Raw genomic sequence first — 15,939 nt, 5'->3', positions numbered from 1 at the left:
TCTTTAATGATTACAAATACAAGCCAAAACTTCACTTGCGAAAGAAATTTAAAAAAAAAAAAGAAACTTTTTATAGAAATTCAAGGTAAAAAGGGGAAGGGGCTTGAATTGAAATGGGTTTGATTGTTAGGTGCTTACTGCAATGAAATATGATAATTGTTGGAAACAAATGGGTTTGATCAGCACATTATTTTGAAAAAGTGAAACAACTTTCTTTCACTTTTAAAAAACTCTATAACTGAAATGTGGATGCTAACACTAGATTTAAACCTACTTTTATTTATTTATGAATGGAATATTGAAAAAGCTTTCCAGTATTACTAAGTTGTGTAAATGTACATTAATGATAATTGAGAACAACATTTTGCTCTGAAATTATCCTCGATACTCCAGGGGTTACTATAAATGACGCTATATCTACCCCTGGACTATCTCATAGTATAACTGGTTGCAACAGACTGTGGTTGACAATGTGTTTTTGAAGTTGGGTGTCGCTCTCTCTGCAGTCTTCGAAGGATATCTTTGCAGGCCTGTGATTTGTTCTGCATTCAGTTTTACTATGAGATAGTCCAGAGGTGGATATAAGGTCAGTGATAGTAACCCCTGGAATATTGAGGATGCTCTGAAATTAAAAGTCTCTTACTTTGTTTTATATGAGAATTACTTTTATCTTTATTTCTGATTTCAAAATTGATGAATCTAACGAAAATGAAGACTCATCAACAGAGAGCTAGATTGTAAATGAAGGGAGATAAACCACAAATACAGTCCACAAATCATTACTAGAACACGACTTACTGGTAAATGATTGAAGAAATGAATATCAATGATTTTTAAAATGTACGATGGATGACACGAACATGTCCTGCGAAAATGAATCACTTGACATACTTTTCCATGAATTTTTTGTGAAACTCTGATCGTAAAGTGTCATTAATAAACAATCCTTTTTTCTTATCCTCTTCAGCCTTTGCACAATTCTTAAACACCACATCGTCATCCCATCTGAAAAAAAAAATCATTTTAAAACCAAAATTCTTTTAATGTTAGAAAAGAGTTACTTGTATATCTAAAAGTCATTTCAAAAGTTTACAACATTCACTCTCTAGCAAGAAGATTTTTAACGAAACTCTTTTTTCATATACAACCTTGTTCCTGAATAAGTACTCCCACTTTTTAAAATTGTATAAGAGAAAAAGATCGAAGTATGTAAGAATATATTAAATAATCAACACAAACCTTCTCTTGACCTTGAAGTCTGCTGCTGCCTTGCTTTCCGCCTGGTTCATTAGGGGGTTTCCTTTAAGAATGTTTTCTGTTCGAATTCTCTCCTCCTCAACCTTTTTCTCAGCGTCCTGTAGGACATATTTCACTTATGATAATATAAGCATCATGGTCTTGATAACGTTTATTAACTAAACAATATCTCTTTTTAGGCTAATGGCCATAAGATTTGTGAAATTTGCTAAAATAATTTTTAATGACTTAGTAATTTCATTTTAAGATGTACATCAACCTTAGATTCAAACAGAATGGTTAACCCTACAAATACTAAATTCCGACAAATTAGGAGACTAATATATTGTGAATAAATTAGACTAAGTTCTGTATTTTATATTGTTTGGTAAATACTTTGATAATATATCTAGCAAGGATTTTTATGCAGCCAACATCATTTTTTATTATTCATTTAGCCTCATTTAGCTTGTACTTTGTAAATTGTCTACACCAAATTTCACTGCAAACAGCATATTTGTTTTAATAACTATAGGTCAAGAAGAAAAATTCCATAAAATTACACCGAAATGTACAAATTATACTGTTCTACCCATTTTGTGGTATAATTTGAGCCTCTAATCTCCAACATTGGACATATGGGTTTAGAAAAGAAACCCTGACTATAGCATTAACATACTTACCAATCGAACCCGCTCGTTGGCCCGTTCTTTCTTGATCTTCTGAAGTTCTGCCATCAGTTCTGCAGTGTCATCTTCATCAGAAGAGGAGTCATCGTCATCCTAAAGGTAACAGGTACAAGTCAAATATGTAATTATCATGAATCATACAAAAGGGATGTCCTATATGGAGCTGTAAGAGGTTTACATGGTACTGTCAGAGGTTTACATGGCAATTTCAGACGACTATATGGTAACTTCAAATGATTACATGGTAACTTCTGATGTTAAGATGGTAACTTCAGTCATTTACATAGTAACTTTATTTGTTTGTATGGTAACCTTAGATGTTTATATACTAGTGGTGTGCGGTATTATCGGTATACCGATATATCCAGGTTCATTTTGAAAACGATACGTATCGCGGTACGATTTAGTCGTATCGGTTCACTCGGAATCATTCGGGGATTTCCCGTATATTTCAGTGAAAATTTCGTTTTTGACGGGAAATATTTTTAAAATGAGAATTTGTATAAAAATTAAAACTAAAATATATATTTTAACAACATTTCAGACAAATGTACAGGTTAAGATGGATTTTTGGGATGTTATCATACGTAGATTATGATTGATCTTGTGCTTAGTAACGTTTCAAAATGGCGGCCTTCATAGGCACGAATGATAACCTCGTAAAAAATCCGAAGCAAAGGCGGTTGTATGTCAGCATTTTGGCCTTACAGTACGTAAAGGGGAAAGAAATAACGAGGAAAGCATCGCTTGATGTCGATTGTGTACGGCAATCGTTAAATGTAGTGGCGGAACAAGGAACCTGACGACTCACTTGCGTCGCCATCACCCAGCTACTGAGTCCCGTCCAGTAGTAACGTTAAGTGTTTGCATAACATCGAGCGGAAGTAACACAGACATTATCTCGCATTTTATAGATAAAAACAAGAATAAAAGTGATATATTGACAAAACATTTATTTCATACTCTTTTTAGGTGATTGACAGAAAAAAACATGCAATTCTTATTATACAAAAATAATACCAAAATATCATGATATGTATCATAATACACTTATGATGTATCGTGATATATCGAGATACAAAATTTTTCGCGATACCCATCCCTATTATATACATGCCGTGAATAATTTCAATCAGATCGCATATATACATACATCATCGTCGATAGGATCATCAGCATCCAAGTTTGCGGCTGGTATCTGTTCTAGACGAGGTCGTTTGCTGCCACTGCTACTACTTCCAGATTCTGAGACAAAAAATTGAAGATGACAGATTAATTAAATGCTGTTTCTTAATATTTACCACATCATTTACTATCAAACATAGCTTAAGCAGTTATTTTGACATTCACTAGTCCTTCACTTTGATAAAATAATATGATGTTTTAAAACCCTGGAGTTATTTAACACAGCATATATAAAATACTTTCACTTTACCATAAATATTTTCAAAATAAAAAGAAGTCCTAGGTTCTACCAAGAAAACAGACAATTATGTTAAAATTTCCCACCAAAAACACAGGTGAAAGTGACAAACATAAGACCATGGGTTATCGGAACAACTGAACATCTAGGGAGACAATTAAAAAAAAAATGAAGAAAAAAAATTTGATTGGTTTGCTTAGTTTTGGATGTCTTAACATCTTATTTTAAAACCGTCAGATTCATTATAGGAAGTGGAAGAAAGCTGAAGTACCCAGAGAAAAACCACTGACCTCTGGTCAGTACCTGGCAACTGCACCACATGGGATTCACAAACACTTAAGCCAATTAGATAGAGGGTTTGTGGTAATAACTTATGTCGCGCCATCACTAAGTTAACATGGCCCCAGAAATTAAATAAATACATGATTGTATTTTTTTTCCTTCTTCTCTTATCTTCATTTCGAGCAACATTATAAAAAAATTCTTAATTTCCCTTGTACCAACTCCTTATCCGGATCTTTCATTTTTAGTTGTGCAATACATTAATTCAATTAATAATTAGGTTTAATTGCTTAAAACTAATGTGTTATTTCTATGGATGGTACAGGAATGTGGCACAATATGTCAGGAAATCTCACCCCTATTCCTGTCTCTTTTGTCACGGACAGCCCTCTCACGATCTTCCAGATCACGACGGAAATCACGTCCTCTCAGTTCATCCACAGTACCCTGACCCTCTTGTCTGTAAAATGATAAAAGTTACATATTGAACTCATTGACCCCTGAAGACACATTTAGGCTCTTCTAAGACACAGGATAGACCTGTCCATTATGTCATTTCAGGGGTGAATGAGTAACTCATTGACTCCTATAAAATCATAATGAACTCTTCTAGTCTTTGAATTAGAAGAGGTCAAATGTGTCTTCAGCGTTGAATGAGTTAAGCACAAGTTTATCTGTACGTAAGTCACATTAGAAACATTTTTGTGAACCTAATGTCATCTACTTAAAGCCCCACTACCTTTCCGAAGCGGCATTTAATATTTCAAACGGGAATGTAAAACGAGATCGATAATTTTGTAGAATTGCCAAAGTTATTAACTTACCTTTAATACTACATTTATCAACACCTTCTACACAATTTAATTAAAATTAATAAATAAAATGATAATTTTGATAATGTGGGTCATCTTATGTTTCCCGCCATCGTCCTAAATACCGTGCTGTAATTGACTAGCTATCACTGCGCCAGATGGCAAAATAGCGAAATGACTCTCCGATGTATTCAAATATTACGCAGGAAATCTTGCATATGTTTGGTGTTGTACCCTCATCTTAGGCCATCGGTAAATATTTTCTTATGTTATTAATGTTTTTAAACAAACCTTTGTAGTTTGCTCCGGTAAGGTAGTGGGCCTTCAGTATCATATTAGCAATGTAAATAGTAGATTAAATCATAGATCAAGCAATGGGCTTTAAACAAGAATTTCATTAATGAGGTAAATGTTCAAGTGCTCCTTTTTTAAATTTCTTTTAAGGAAGGTCTATTTTACCTCAGCTTAGAGTGAGACAAAAATAATTACAGTATTGTGAAAAGAATTTCCAGTAGGAAATTAAATTTTTTTAGAATATGACTAGTATTTGAAGCGGTTCCTTATAAGGGCGCAGCCCTTCATAGTGCGAAGCACTTCTAAGGTAACAGATACAGGAAAATATAAGAAAAAACACTATCTTCAAAATTCAATCCCACACACTGACAGCTTCAGATTGTGGCCACCATTTTTTCATACATATGGGGAGGTTGTCTGTTGCTCCAGTACTGCTCTCCCCATTTTATATATATTTAACTAATACAAATGCATAACAGGTGTAATTAAACATTTTTTATCATATTTTTTTAAATTATAATAATAACACCCTGAAAATTAAAAGCTACGGAATGCAGTCAAAATATCCACCAAGGCAAAGATGAGCACAAGGAATCATGACGTCACATAACGTCAACAAATAGAGCGAAATCATAGGATTTGCATAGGCGGCACTCCAGGCCTTGAATGGACACAGTGAAATCCGAATCTTTGAGTTCATTTCTTTGAGTTTATGCTAGACAATAATTATATCATATACTTCTTTAGTTTAAAGTGCGTCCTTTATTTCTAAATTATGTCTTCTACATGAAATAGAAAATAAAGTAAACAAGTTGAGCTTCGCTCTTCCCATACCTTGCATGATCATATTAAAACATCTGGCTGCGCCCTTTAAGGCCTTGCATTGCCTTCAATCATATATTATATTATAATTGGAGACGAGACCCAAAATAGACCCCCAACAGCCCAAAGAAAAAGCTGTGAAAATGAATTTTGAATATAATGAATTGCGTGTCATGACTTCCTACCACGTATTTGAGTTTGGTATGTGACAGTGAATTCCTATATATAGCTACCTGTATTTGAGTTTGGTATGCGAGGGCAAGTCTCTACTGGAGTATTGCTTTGATAGGGCACTAAGATCTCCTTCATTCTTCCCCCTGCCTCCGCGAGCAGGCTCAAATGTTGGCCGCGCCGCAGTTGTCATCCCTCAGCTTGTCAGCAAATATTCTAAAATGTGAAGACAGGTGGGAAAATTATTTATTTATGGAACAGACTTATGTAACAGTTGCACATTTCTCTTAGTTATCTTTTACAAGTAACGTAACTTTACATGTCTACCCGTAAGAGGAGGGGAAAATGCATGGATAAGCGGTAGACCATGGTGCATATCAAAAACCTCTGAAACTTGAAAGCTAATAGAATGAATAATCATACCCTGCCTCCACTCCAGTTCCCGAATGAAATTTCACCCAGATAAATGCAACATAATCAGTGTTACACCAAAACGCAACAAAATACACCACAACTACACACTCCACAATCACACACTCGAGCAAGTAAACTCAAGCAAATATCTAGGACTAACACTACAAAAAAACCTAAAATGGGACTTGCACATAAATAATATCACCACAAATGCAAACAGATCACTAGGGTTTTTAAAGCGCAACTTAAAAATTAATTCACCACACATAAAAGCACACGCATACAAAGCACTAGTTCGACCCAAACTGGAATACTGCTCTTCCATATGGGACCCCCACAACACACACCAAATTCAACAGATAGAAAAAACACAACGCAGAGCAGCAAGATATGTTCACAACAAATATCACGACACCAGTTCAGTTACAAACATGATACATCAACTCAACTGGCCAACACTACAGACACGACGGCTACACACAAGATTGATACTTTTCTACAAAATAATACACAATATAGTTGCCGTCGAATACCAGACCATACTCATACCAGTAGACCACAGAACCAGACACTCCAATCCACACTGCTTCAGACAAATCTCTGCTGCAAAGGACACATACAAATACTCATTTTTCCCACAAACAATAACACAATGGAATCTCCTCCCTGTAGCAGCAGTACAATGCACTACACTCGAGGACTTCAAGGCACATATTTCCAACGTAGCCCTTGAAGCACTCACAAAATAGTTCTGCACACACCTTTTATCTATATACTAAAAAAAAAAAAAAAAAAAAAAAAAAAAAAAAAATCACAAATCTAATCCTTTCACACCCTTGCACCCCTACAGGTCCCCCCGTGACATAATCGTCATACTTTGACGGCGTCCCGTACACATAAGAAGAAGAAGAAGAAGCGTAGATTTTGTGATTTTGGCTTGGTTTTTGAGGTATCCATTAGAGGCAAGGCGACATTTCGACCGGACAGAGAAATGTCTTCCTAGCATATTTTTCGTAAATTTCCCGATGTGAGCCAATCAAAAGTGCTTCAAAACATAATTCAGACATAGAGGTGGGTAAATAAATAATCATTTCATGTTTAAAATGTTCGATATTGTTGAATTTAATTAAAAAAATTACATGACACACGTTAAATGCAACATTTTTACTGCTGGATATTTTGCAACACTACGGTCAATGGACGGAATCGTAGCTCTGACGACGACCATCTGTCAGAAATCTTCCGTCCTTCGTTCAGTGCTACGCGTCATCGCAGCTAGAAAGCTAATAGCTGAAAACTTGGTACTACAGAAACACAGTTATAATTTCCCTTCTTTTCTTAAAGTCTTCACTCTCAAATACATAAAACATCTTATAGCTCCACAGTGGGAAGGTTGTATCGATATTAGATTGAAATCAGTTTGGCCATGATGAGATCAAAGATTTTGACAACAGACAATATTACAGATACTGTAACGTTAACTTTACGAATTGCACTTAGATATAAAATATGTATTCTGAGAGTTACTGGAGTTTAAAATAAGGCGTTGAGAATAAATGAGTCTGTATACATACCCAAAAAGAGACGAATTATGTACATAAACAAGGAACAGCGTTTTGTGAATACTCCAGTAATATCACCGGAAGTTAACATGTAGTCTCCAACTTAAAAACTAACTTAATAATAAATGATGTCCCTTTCAACTGTAAACCATAATTCAAAAGTCTTAATTAAGAATTAAATATTTAATGTATAGAGTAATATTTTTTGTAAAATGGTTCCAAATAGTAGATATCTTTATATATTATTTTAGAGAGTATGAGATACACTAATAGTCAGACTAGGAAAGTAAAACAGGGCAAGTAATTTCCGGAAATTAGTTGAAATAAACCGTGTTCACTATCGATAATCGATATACCATGTATTAGGGCATATGGTGCATCTACCTCATACATTTATTTCTTTACGAAAATATTATCTCTAGTAATAAGCTCTAAAGGTAAAAAAAGAGAGAATTAATTAAAAGCAAGAAAATCAGTACCTTGCTGAGTTATTCAAATTAAATTATAAACATTACTCTCAATATATCTTTTGAGTTTATGAAGCTATTGACTGATATTCTTTTTCATAGACGCTTCGCGTCCAGCACGGTCTGCAGTCTGTGCACAGAGACATATTCTAGTATTTGTGTTTGTATGACAACAACAACAACAATTTAGTATTTATTATAGTGTAATAAATCACATTATTTACAGTATACATGTATGCGAGATACATGGCCGTACAAATAACAAGACTACTATCTGGGATCAATGTTTGAAAAGGAACCGTATTAAAAACAATATTTGGAATTAAAATCAATGTCCATGGACATTTTATCAAAAATGCTTCACCGCCGACAGAACATAAATGATACCCTTCATTTGAACAAAAGCTTGATATTTAATCGTACATATATGTGGGTCTAGCTAACAAAAAAATACATAAAAATATTTATTTTGGTTTTGGTACATGTACAATCAGAACTACATTCCATATAGGGCATAGTGCCATGGATTTTTTTCGAGACGCAATTATTTTTTTTTTGAAGTAAAATAATTTAAGAAGCTAAAACTTTTCAATGATGGTAATGATGTAAAGTAAGTAACTTTTGTACACGAAGAAAAATGCTAATTCGTCTGCTCTTGCTTTGGATTTAGAAAAAAATACCATTCGTTAGCGGTGGAGCATCTATTAAGCAAATTAAATAAAGCTTTTAAGCCAAAAGTATGGCTTACTTTGAGTTTCCCAAGGGTTAGAGATACCTCTACTGGCGAGGTCCGCTCAATATGCGTCTATTGTTTTAGAGACTAATGCTATACTTAAAAAGGTTTATCCCAGATAAAATGTCCCACTCAGCTATCCGCCAATGCAGAATTGTTGCAACACAGTTGGGATATTCCAAGGAATGTTCATACACAATAGGTCTTACTCGTGTTGCACTTTCCACAGCGCATCTCGTTTCTTCCACAGTCACAGTGAAGCCGTTCTCCGTCTCTATGCACAAACATCATGTCCGCTTCGAATTTTTCCTCTATGCTCCCGTGATATCAATGATTCGCAGGACCTTCCACATAAAATTCCCTACAAAATTCCGGCATCCAACATCCACTGGAGCGCACCATACTTTCCATCCTCCATGTTAACAGTCTGCTATTAGATCCTGATATTTGGCCCGCTTCCTTTCATATATACGCGTTCTTCCCACGGTACAGTCAACTGCACCAAGATAACTTGTTTGATAGACAAAGACTGCATCATGAACAATACCTGATCTTTGATTTGTCGTCGTTATCTCTGGCGGACCTACATTAGGTTTCCCAGATTCGCTCGAAACTGCCATTCAGTCCAAAGCCGTACTCAGTATCCCAATCCCTTCCACACCACCTTTCTGTTGACAATTTCCATACCCACTTTGTCTTTCTCTATGTCACAAAGTTTTGATTGACTTCTGCTGGAACTGCAGTCTGTGCGTCCATAGGTCAGATATCGCTCCATGTCAACTCCTTCGGACGAGCATGTATTCCCAGTTTCGTGCTGGTTGCCCGGACCGTTCTTGTATGTTCTCCAATCAGGCGGACTTCCTTCTGTACACGCTGTCTCTTCTCCTCATCCGTAGCCGTTCCCCATCTTGTTCTAGTTGTTACACCGAGTCCTTGCCTGCCCAAAGCCACACTCCCCACGATGTCACCATGCCTCAGGCGTGGATCTGCTTCATTCACTGTCCTTCTTTGCAGACAATTTCTGCCCAGATCTGATGTCCACCATTGCTCCTCTCACCTTAGCATATCTTTGCTGTTTCTTAGTATCAGTAGCCATCTGACTTTGGTGACCCTCATCTTCGATACTCCAGTGGTTACTATTACTGTCGTTATACCAACCCCTGGACTATTTCATACTAAAACTGGAGGCAACAGAACAGGTAATTTAGTCCTTTGATGTAAATCAAAAGAGTCGTATAACGATACACTGTGGTTGACTGTATAGCTTTGAAGTAGGGCGTCGATCTCTGTTTATTTTCCAAAGAAAATTTTGCAGGCCTGTGATTGGTTCAGATTTGTTTCCTTGAGCTGCCTTCAGTTTTACTATGAGATTGTCCAGGGGTGTAAAGATCGTAAGTGATCATAACCCATAGAATATCGAGGATAGGTGAACCTGTACTCTTCTAGACCTGTCAGTGACGTCAAAGGAAGTTGTGACTTTGTCCCTGAACCAATGATAATAATTATGACGTCAGCGCGTCTACATCGATGGCCTTTTCAACATTTCAATTGCCCACTACCTTTCCGAAACAAAAAATAAAGGTCTTAAAACAATAATAACACTAGAAATTGTCATACAATTTGGCGGGCTTTTCACTATATTTAGTTTACAATACCGTCATTACCAGGTAAGTTAAGAACTAGGTAATGCATGGGTTTTGAAGTTGTAACCAATAAATAACCTTGACTTTCAGCCCTGAATAAAAGTGTTTTAGTGAAGATCTGCATGAAGTTTGATCAGCCGAAGAGAACTCTCATCTTAATCCAATTCATATTTCCAAATTCGTTCGAGCAAATGATAACGAGATCGATGCGCACACAAACGTCATCTTGGATTTTGTCATTTGAAGTTTCTTATCTCTTTTTCTCAGAGTGTACTAAAGGGATCATTCTGAAATTTCATGTGTAGGTTCCCCTTGGTCCCTAGTTATGCATATTGCATTTTGGGACCAATCGGAAAACAACATGGCCGACAGGTGGAGGAAGCAGGGAAAGAAGGAAAAGCAGAGAAAAGATCAGTCTTACAAAGATCCAATAAAGTTCACTCACTGGTGGGCGCAAAGATCCCTCTTGGATCTCTTGTTATAACAAGTTATTATAAGAAAAACATTGCCCTTTAGATTATCTTCAAATAACATAATTGCATGAAAGCTGTAAAACCAACGATAAGTTAGTTATGAACATTTAAACAATTTATTTATGATATGTGTATTTGACCCCTGTGAACTTGAATATGGGTCAATCCTCTCCCATTTACTTAGCATTTTCTCACGTGAGTTATCTTTTGTCAAAGCTTAGCTACTGATGTCCATTAGCGCCTGAACCTTAGCAATATTGTTTCTTAGTTCAGTAGCCATCTTGGTGGATTGAACTGTCACTTCGATACTCCATGGTTTCTAATACTGTCGTTATACCAACCCCTGGACTATTTCATTACTAAAACTGGAGGCAAACAGAAACAGGTAACTTTTTAGTACCAACAGAAATGATTTTAAATCAAAAGAGTCGTATAACGATACACTGTGGTTGTCTGTATAGCTTTGAAGTAAAGGGCGTCGATCTCTGTTAAAAAAGAAAATTTCCAAAGAAACAATTTTGCAAAACTGTGATTGGTTCAGATTTGTTTCCTTGAGCTTGCCTTCAGTTTTACTTGAGATTGTCCAGGGGTGAAAGATCGTAAGTGATCATAACCAATAAAAATCGAGGATACGTGAACCTGTAACTCTTCTATGACATGTTGACGTCAATAGGAATGTTGTGACTTTGTCCCTGAACAATGATAATAATTACACATCAGCAGCGTTAATCTGTTGGCACTTTTCACATTTCAATTGCCCAAGGTACCTTTACGAAACAACCTCGAAAATAAAGTAGCTCTTAAAACAATAATAACACTATAAAAATTAGTCCAATTTGGCGGGCTTTTTCACTATATTTAGTTTACAATACTTTGTCATTACCAGGTATTGTTAAGAAAACTAGGTAATGCATGGGTTTTGAAGTTGTAACCAATAAATAAACTTGACTTCAGCCCCTAGAATAAAAGTGTTTTTTTTGAAGATCTGCATGAAGTTTGATAGTAGCCGAAGAGAACTCACTCATCTTAATCCAACATATATTTCCAAATTACGTTCGAGCAAATGATAACGAGATCGAATGCGCACAAAACACTTTGCAACGTCATCTTGGATTTTGTCATTTGAAGTTTCTTAATCTTTTTCTCAGAGTGTACTAAAGGGATCATTCTGAAATTTCAATTTTGTATATGTTATGCATATTGCATTTTGGGACCAATCGGAAAACACATGGCTTGGTGGTGAGGAACAGGGAAAGAAGGAATTTTTGCAGAGAAAAGATCAGTTTACAAAGATAGCCAATTAAACTCGTTCGACTCCTAAATCGAAAGTTTTCACTCACTGGTGGGCGCAAAAGATCCCTCTTGGATCTCTTGTTTATAACAAAGTTATTTATAAGAAAAGGCAAACATTTTTTAGATTATCTTCAAATAACATAATTGCATGAAAGCTGTAAAACAACGATAAGTTAGTTATGAACATTTAATAGTCAATTTATTTAATATGTGTATATTTGACCCCTGTGAACTTGAATATGGGTCAAGGTCATTCCTAGTATCTGACTTTATAGCCCATCCCCTGGACATCTTATATATGAAATATGAAGATCCTAGACCTTACAGAACTTCAGGAGAAAAGTTTTCAAGTATATTCTTAAAAACAAGACCTTTAACATTTGACCCTTACCGAAAACCGGAAGTTGCCATTTTTTTGTAATAACATGTAGATAGAAAAAGTTTACGCTTAAGATTATCTGCAAAAATATTATTGGATGAAATCTGTGAAAAGAACTGTTAGTGAGTTATAAGCATTTTTAAATTTTAAGATATGACGTCATAGCGGCCATTTTGGTTGTTTTTTTGATGAAGATGAAAATCATATCAAACGTTAGAGAACATTAGAGGGGTCTTTTCTATAGCAATTGCAGACTATATTAGTCATTCAGTTCGACAATATATAACGTTAAACATTTTGGCGGGAATTTAGCAAAGATCAAAGGATTGTTCAAAATGGCAAACAGCATTAACCGGAAGTGCTACCAAAAAATAAAAGACACCAAATTCATCAGAATGACATTCTGCATCGATATGTAAAAAGAAATTTTGCAAAATCCAAAAAATAAAAATCCGTGAACTTTGACCCCATAGCGAACTTTTTTGTTTGACCTTTGACCTAATTGCTGTAATTGAATAAAAGTTAGTCTTTTATACGATCTACATAAAACATCAAAAATATTTGCTGTATCTTAAACGGTTTTTGAGTTATGGCTGTTTTAAACTTTTTAGGTATGACGTCATGGCGGCCATCTTGGATTTTTGACCTACTTAAAAATGTTGCGGTCACCCCATTCAATTCATGCCATAGCATTATAACGGAATAAGGCCATTTGGCATACCTCTTACCATTTTGAAGATCTTTTGGACACAAAAAAAATGTTTAATTAATAATAAAAACAAAATATAAAAGTTAAAATAGTTTCATTTAACTATTATACTCTAAAAAAATAATAATAAAGGTATTCTGTATTGTGTTTTATCACACTGTAAATCAGAATGATTTTTTTAGTTTCGCAAAGTTATGAAAAGACTATTAACAGAAATTGTGTTGAGAAAATTGCAAGAGTGTCAGACTACCCAAATAGACATCAATAAACTCTGTAAAGGTCTATATTAATGAAAATCTGACCAAATCAATAGAGCCTGTTCCTGCCATAATTAGTGGACAAGTTTAAACCTCTATAAAACCTAAAACTATAGGTCAGGTACAATTCAATATTGATGTTGTTGCCCTATTCAGATAAATAATAGTAACATATAGGATGCCGTGAAATCGAATTTATTCACTCGTTAGGCCTTTTAATTTTACATATGTAAAAATGGCGTTGTTAATAATACCACAAGTTTACGGATAATTTCTCAACATAATCTGCCTGGTTCTGTTATGGAATTTTGATAAATTACAGGCGAATTTTTCATGACCCTGCAACATTTGGTCCACAAATAAATAAAAGCTGTTTATATTCAGAAAATAATGATTTCCGAAATTTCGAATAAGCCTTTAATAGAACGTAGTGCCAATATTTTATAAGGAAACATTATAGCGCAAATTGCTAAATTACACATATTTATCTTTGGCAATGTTTTCATGTTTATGTTTTAGATAATATTCCCCTCAAAATGGTAACATTACACTGTTTTTCTAGGAAAAATGTCCTATTGACATGTTAGCATTTTTAACATAAAATATTTATAGTCCCCCCGTGTCTTGTTATTTTGTCAGCCCTATCATTGAAAACGACATGATCAAGTCTCTTCAAAAAATATTAATTAGACCGGATCCTGAAATTGAATTTTTCAAAAAAATTTTGTCCCATTCTATCCAAAATTAAAATATTGTCATATTTTTGAGAAGCCTATCAAAGTATATTGTTTTCGGATCTAATTTAGAGAACATTGTTGCATCTCCGACAACATTAATTTTTGCTGAAAAAAATATTTGAAGACCACATGAATCTTTCGATATAGTACAAATACAACATTTGTTGGCATGGAATACTTTCACTGGATTTAACCAGGACTTGGTTAACATGAAGAGATCGGCAGTGAAATTCGATTGTGATTCAACCCCTAATCGACATGAACGGTGTTGATCAACCACATGAACACACTTCGTAAGACATACCAGTATCTGCATGGTACGAATTGCTGACATCGGATTTAAGTTGCAGACAATTTCGGAATGAAAATTTAAAAACAGAATTTGAACAAAAACGTATGGCATGAAAAATACTGTATTTGGTAACACCAAACTGCTACTAATATCTGTAAAGAGACCGTTTGAACAAATAATTTGATTCTTTTCAGAATGTAACTACCGTATCTTACAAATAACATGCTCCATCAAAAATAAAGTTTTGCATGTAAAAATAAACGATATCAGTTTTCGTTTTACATCTGGTATTCTAACTTGCCTTCATCTTGGATGTCTTGACCTAACATTCAACCGGTATAGAGGAAACTCAAAGTAACCGAATAACAACAATGGCATGGCCATTGACTCATACCTCTTACATTCTGAAAACTGTTGTGTTTAACACAAAAAGATGTAAAAGAATAATCACTTTTGTTGCTGGCTTTGATCCCTGACCGGTGATGGTTGCATTGTTCAGCTCACAACAAACTACATTTAATTTTCAAACTTCCTGTTTTTCATCAGTAACCCTTCTTCCAGGACAAATGTCTCTTCGAATTCTGTACAAAAAATACCGGAAACGAAAAAATAGTTACAATTGTTTCAACTCAAAATTGTATGCAATAGTTTCACATAAGCCATAACAAAAGCTTGTTATTCCACCTTTCTAAAGCAAACCTTGTAATTTAAACATACACAAATATTACATTATATTACTTATTTCTCACAAAAGCTGATTGCAATCTGCTGAAAGGACTGTAATTTGTCAAAATTTTCGCGGATCGCCTTGTATATGCCTGCAGATACACCATGCATCCAACAATAGCTAGGTTCTTACTCATTTATATGAGCAATTTTAACCCCTGCGATAATATTGCTTTGATTATTACATGAAGCATTTAGGGTAAGAAGTATCGTTATATTTGGCAAAATAGTATTGTTTGGTTGACCCATCCACCTGTCAAAGGGCCACCTTACAGTCATCCGACGACGAATGTCCTGAATAGTTCCTTGTTAGTCTATAAATCCATGAAGCTTAACCCATTGGAAACGATCTAGATAATAGACTGTTGACCATCCATCTTGATATCCCTCAGGGAAACAAGGTTCAATCTAAAAGGAAATAAATAACGCTAAAATTAGGTCATATCATCCAAGTGGAAGGAACGTCCATGTACAGATTTTACCCTAGTTGACCATCAATGGTCTTATGCAAACAAGATGATTAGG

At 35.0% G+C, this 15,939-nt stretch overlaps 1 protein-coding gene across 1 annotated transcript; it reads right to left on the bottom strand.

Annotated features, from left to right (window-relative positions):
• Nucleotides 1-793: 793 nt before the first annotated feature.
• LOC138307301 (spliceosome-associated protein CWC15 homolog) lies at nt 794-7,801 on the bottom strand. Its single transcript, XM_069247956.1, has 7 exons — nt 7,718-7,801; nt 5,792-5,945; nt 3,987-4,090; nt 3,079-3,170; nt 1,920-2,018; nt 1,240-1,355; nt 794-1,005 (listed from the first exon to the last, which is right to left on the bottom strand). The coding sequence occupies exons 2-7, from the start codon at nt 5,920-5,922 to the stop codon at nt 879-881; spliced, it is 669 nt and encodes a 222-aa protein (XP_069104057.1). The 5' UTR covers nt 5,923-5,945; nt 7,718-7,801; the 3' UTR covers nt 794-878.
• Between the last annotated feature and the right edge of the window lie 8,138 nt (nt 7,802-15,939).

This window comes from Argopecten irradians, chromosome 14 (genome assembly GCF_041381155.1).
Source record: "Argopecten irradians isolate NY chromosome 14, Ai_NY, whole genome shotgun sequence".
Lineage (NCBI taxonomy): Eukaryota > Metazoa > Mollusca > Bivalvia > Pectinida > Pectinidae > Argopecten > Argopecten irradians.
The sequence above is the reverse complement of the archived record's forward strand: the minus strand, read 5'-3'. Positions and strand labels throughout refer to the sequence as shown.

Excerpts from the sequence above, each read along its gene's own strand:
- LOC138307301 (XM_069247956.1), bottom strand. The coding sequence starts at position 5,922 with ATGACAACTGCGGCGCGGCCAACATTTGAGCCTGCTCGCGGAGGCAGG. Across the intron at positions 3,171-3,986 it reads CAAAAGAGACAGGAATAGGG|AATCTGGAAGTAGTAGCAGT; the intron begins GTGAGATTTCCT and ends TTTTTGTCTCAG. Across the intron at positions 1,356-1,919 it reads CCAACGAGCGGGTTCGATTG|GACGCTGAGAAAAAGGTTGA; the intron begins GTAAGTATGTTA and ends TATGTCCTACAG.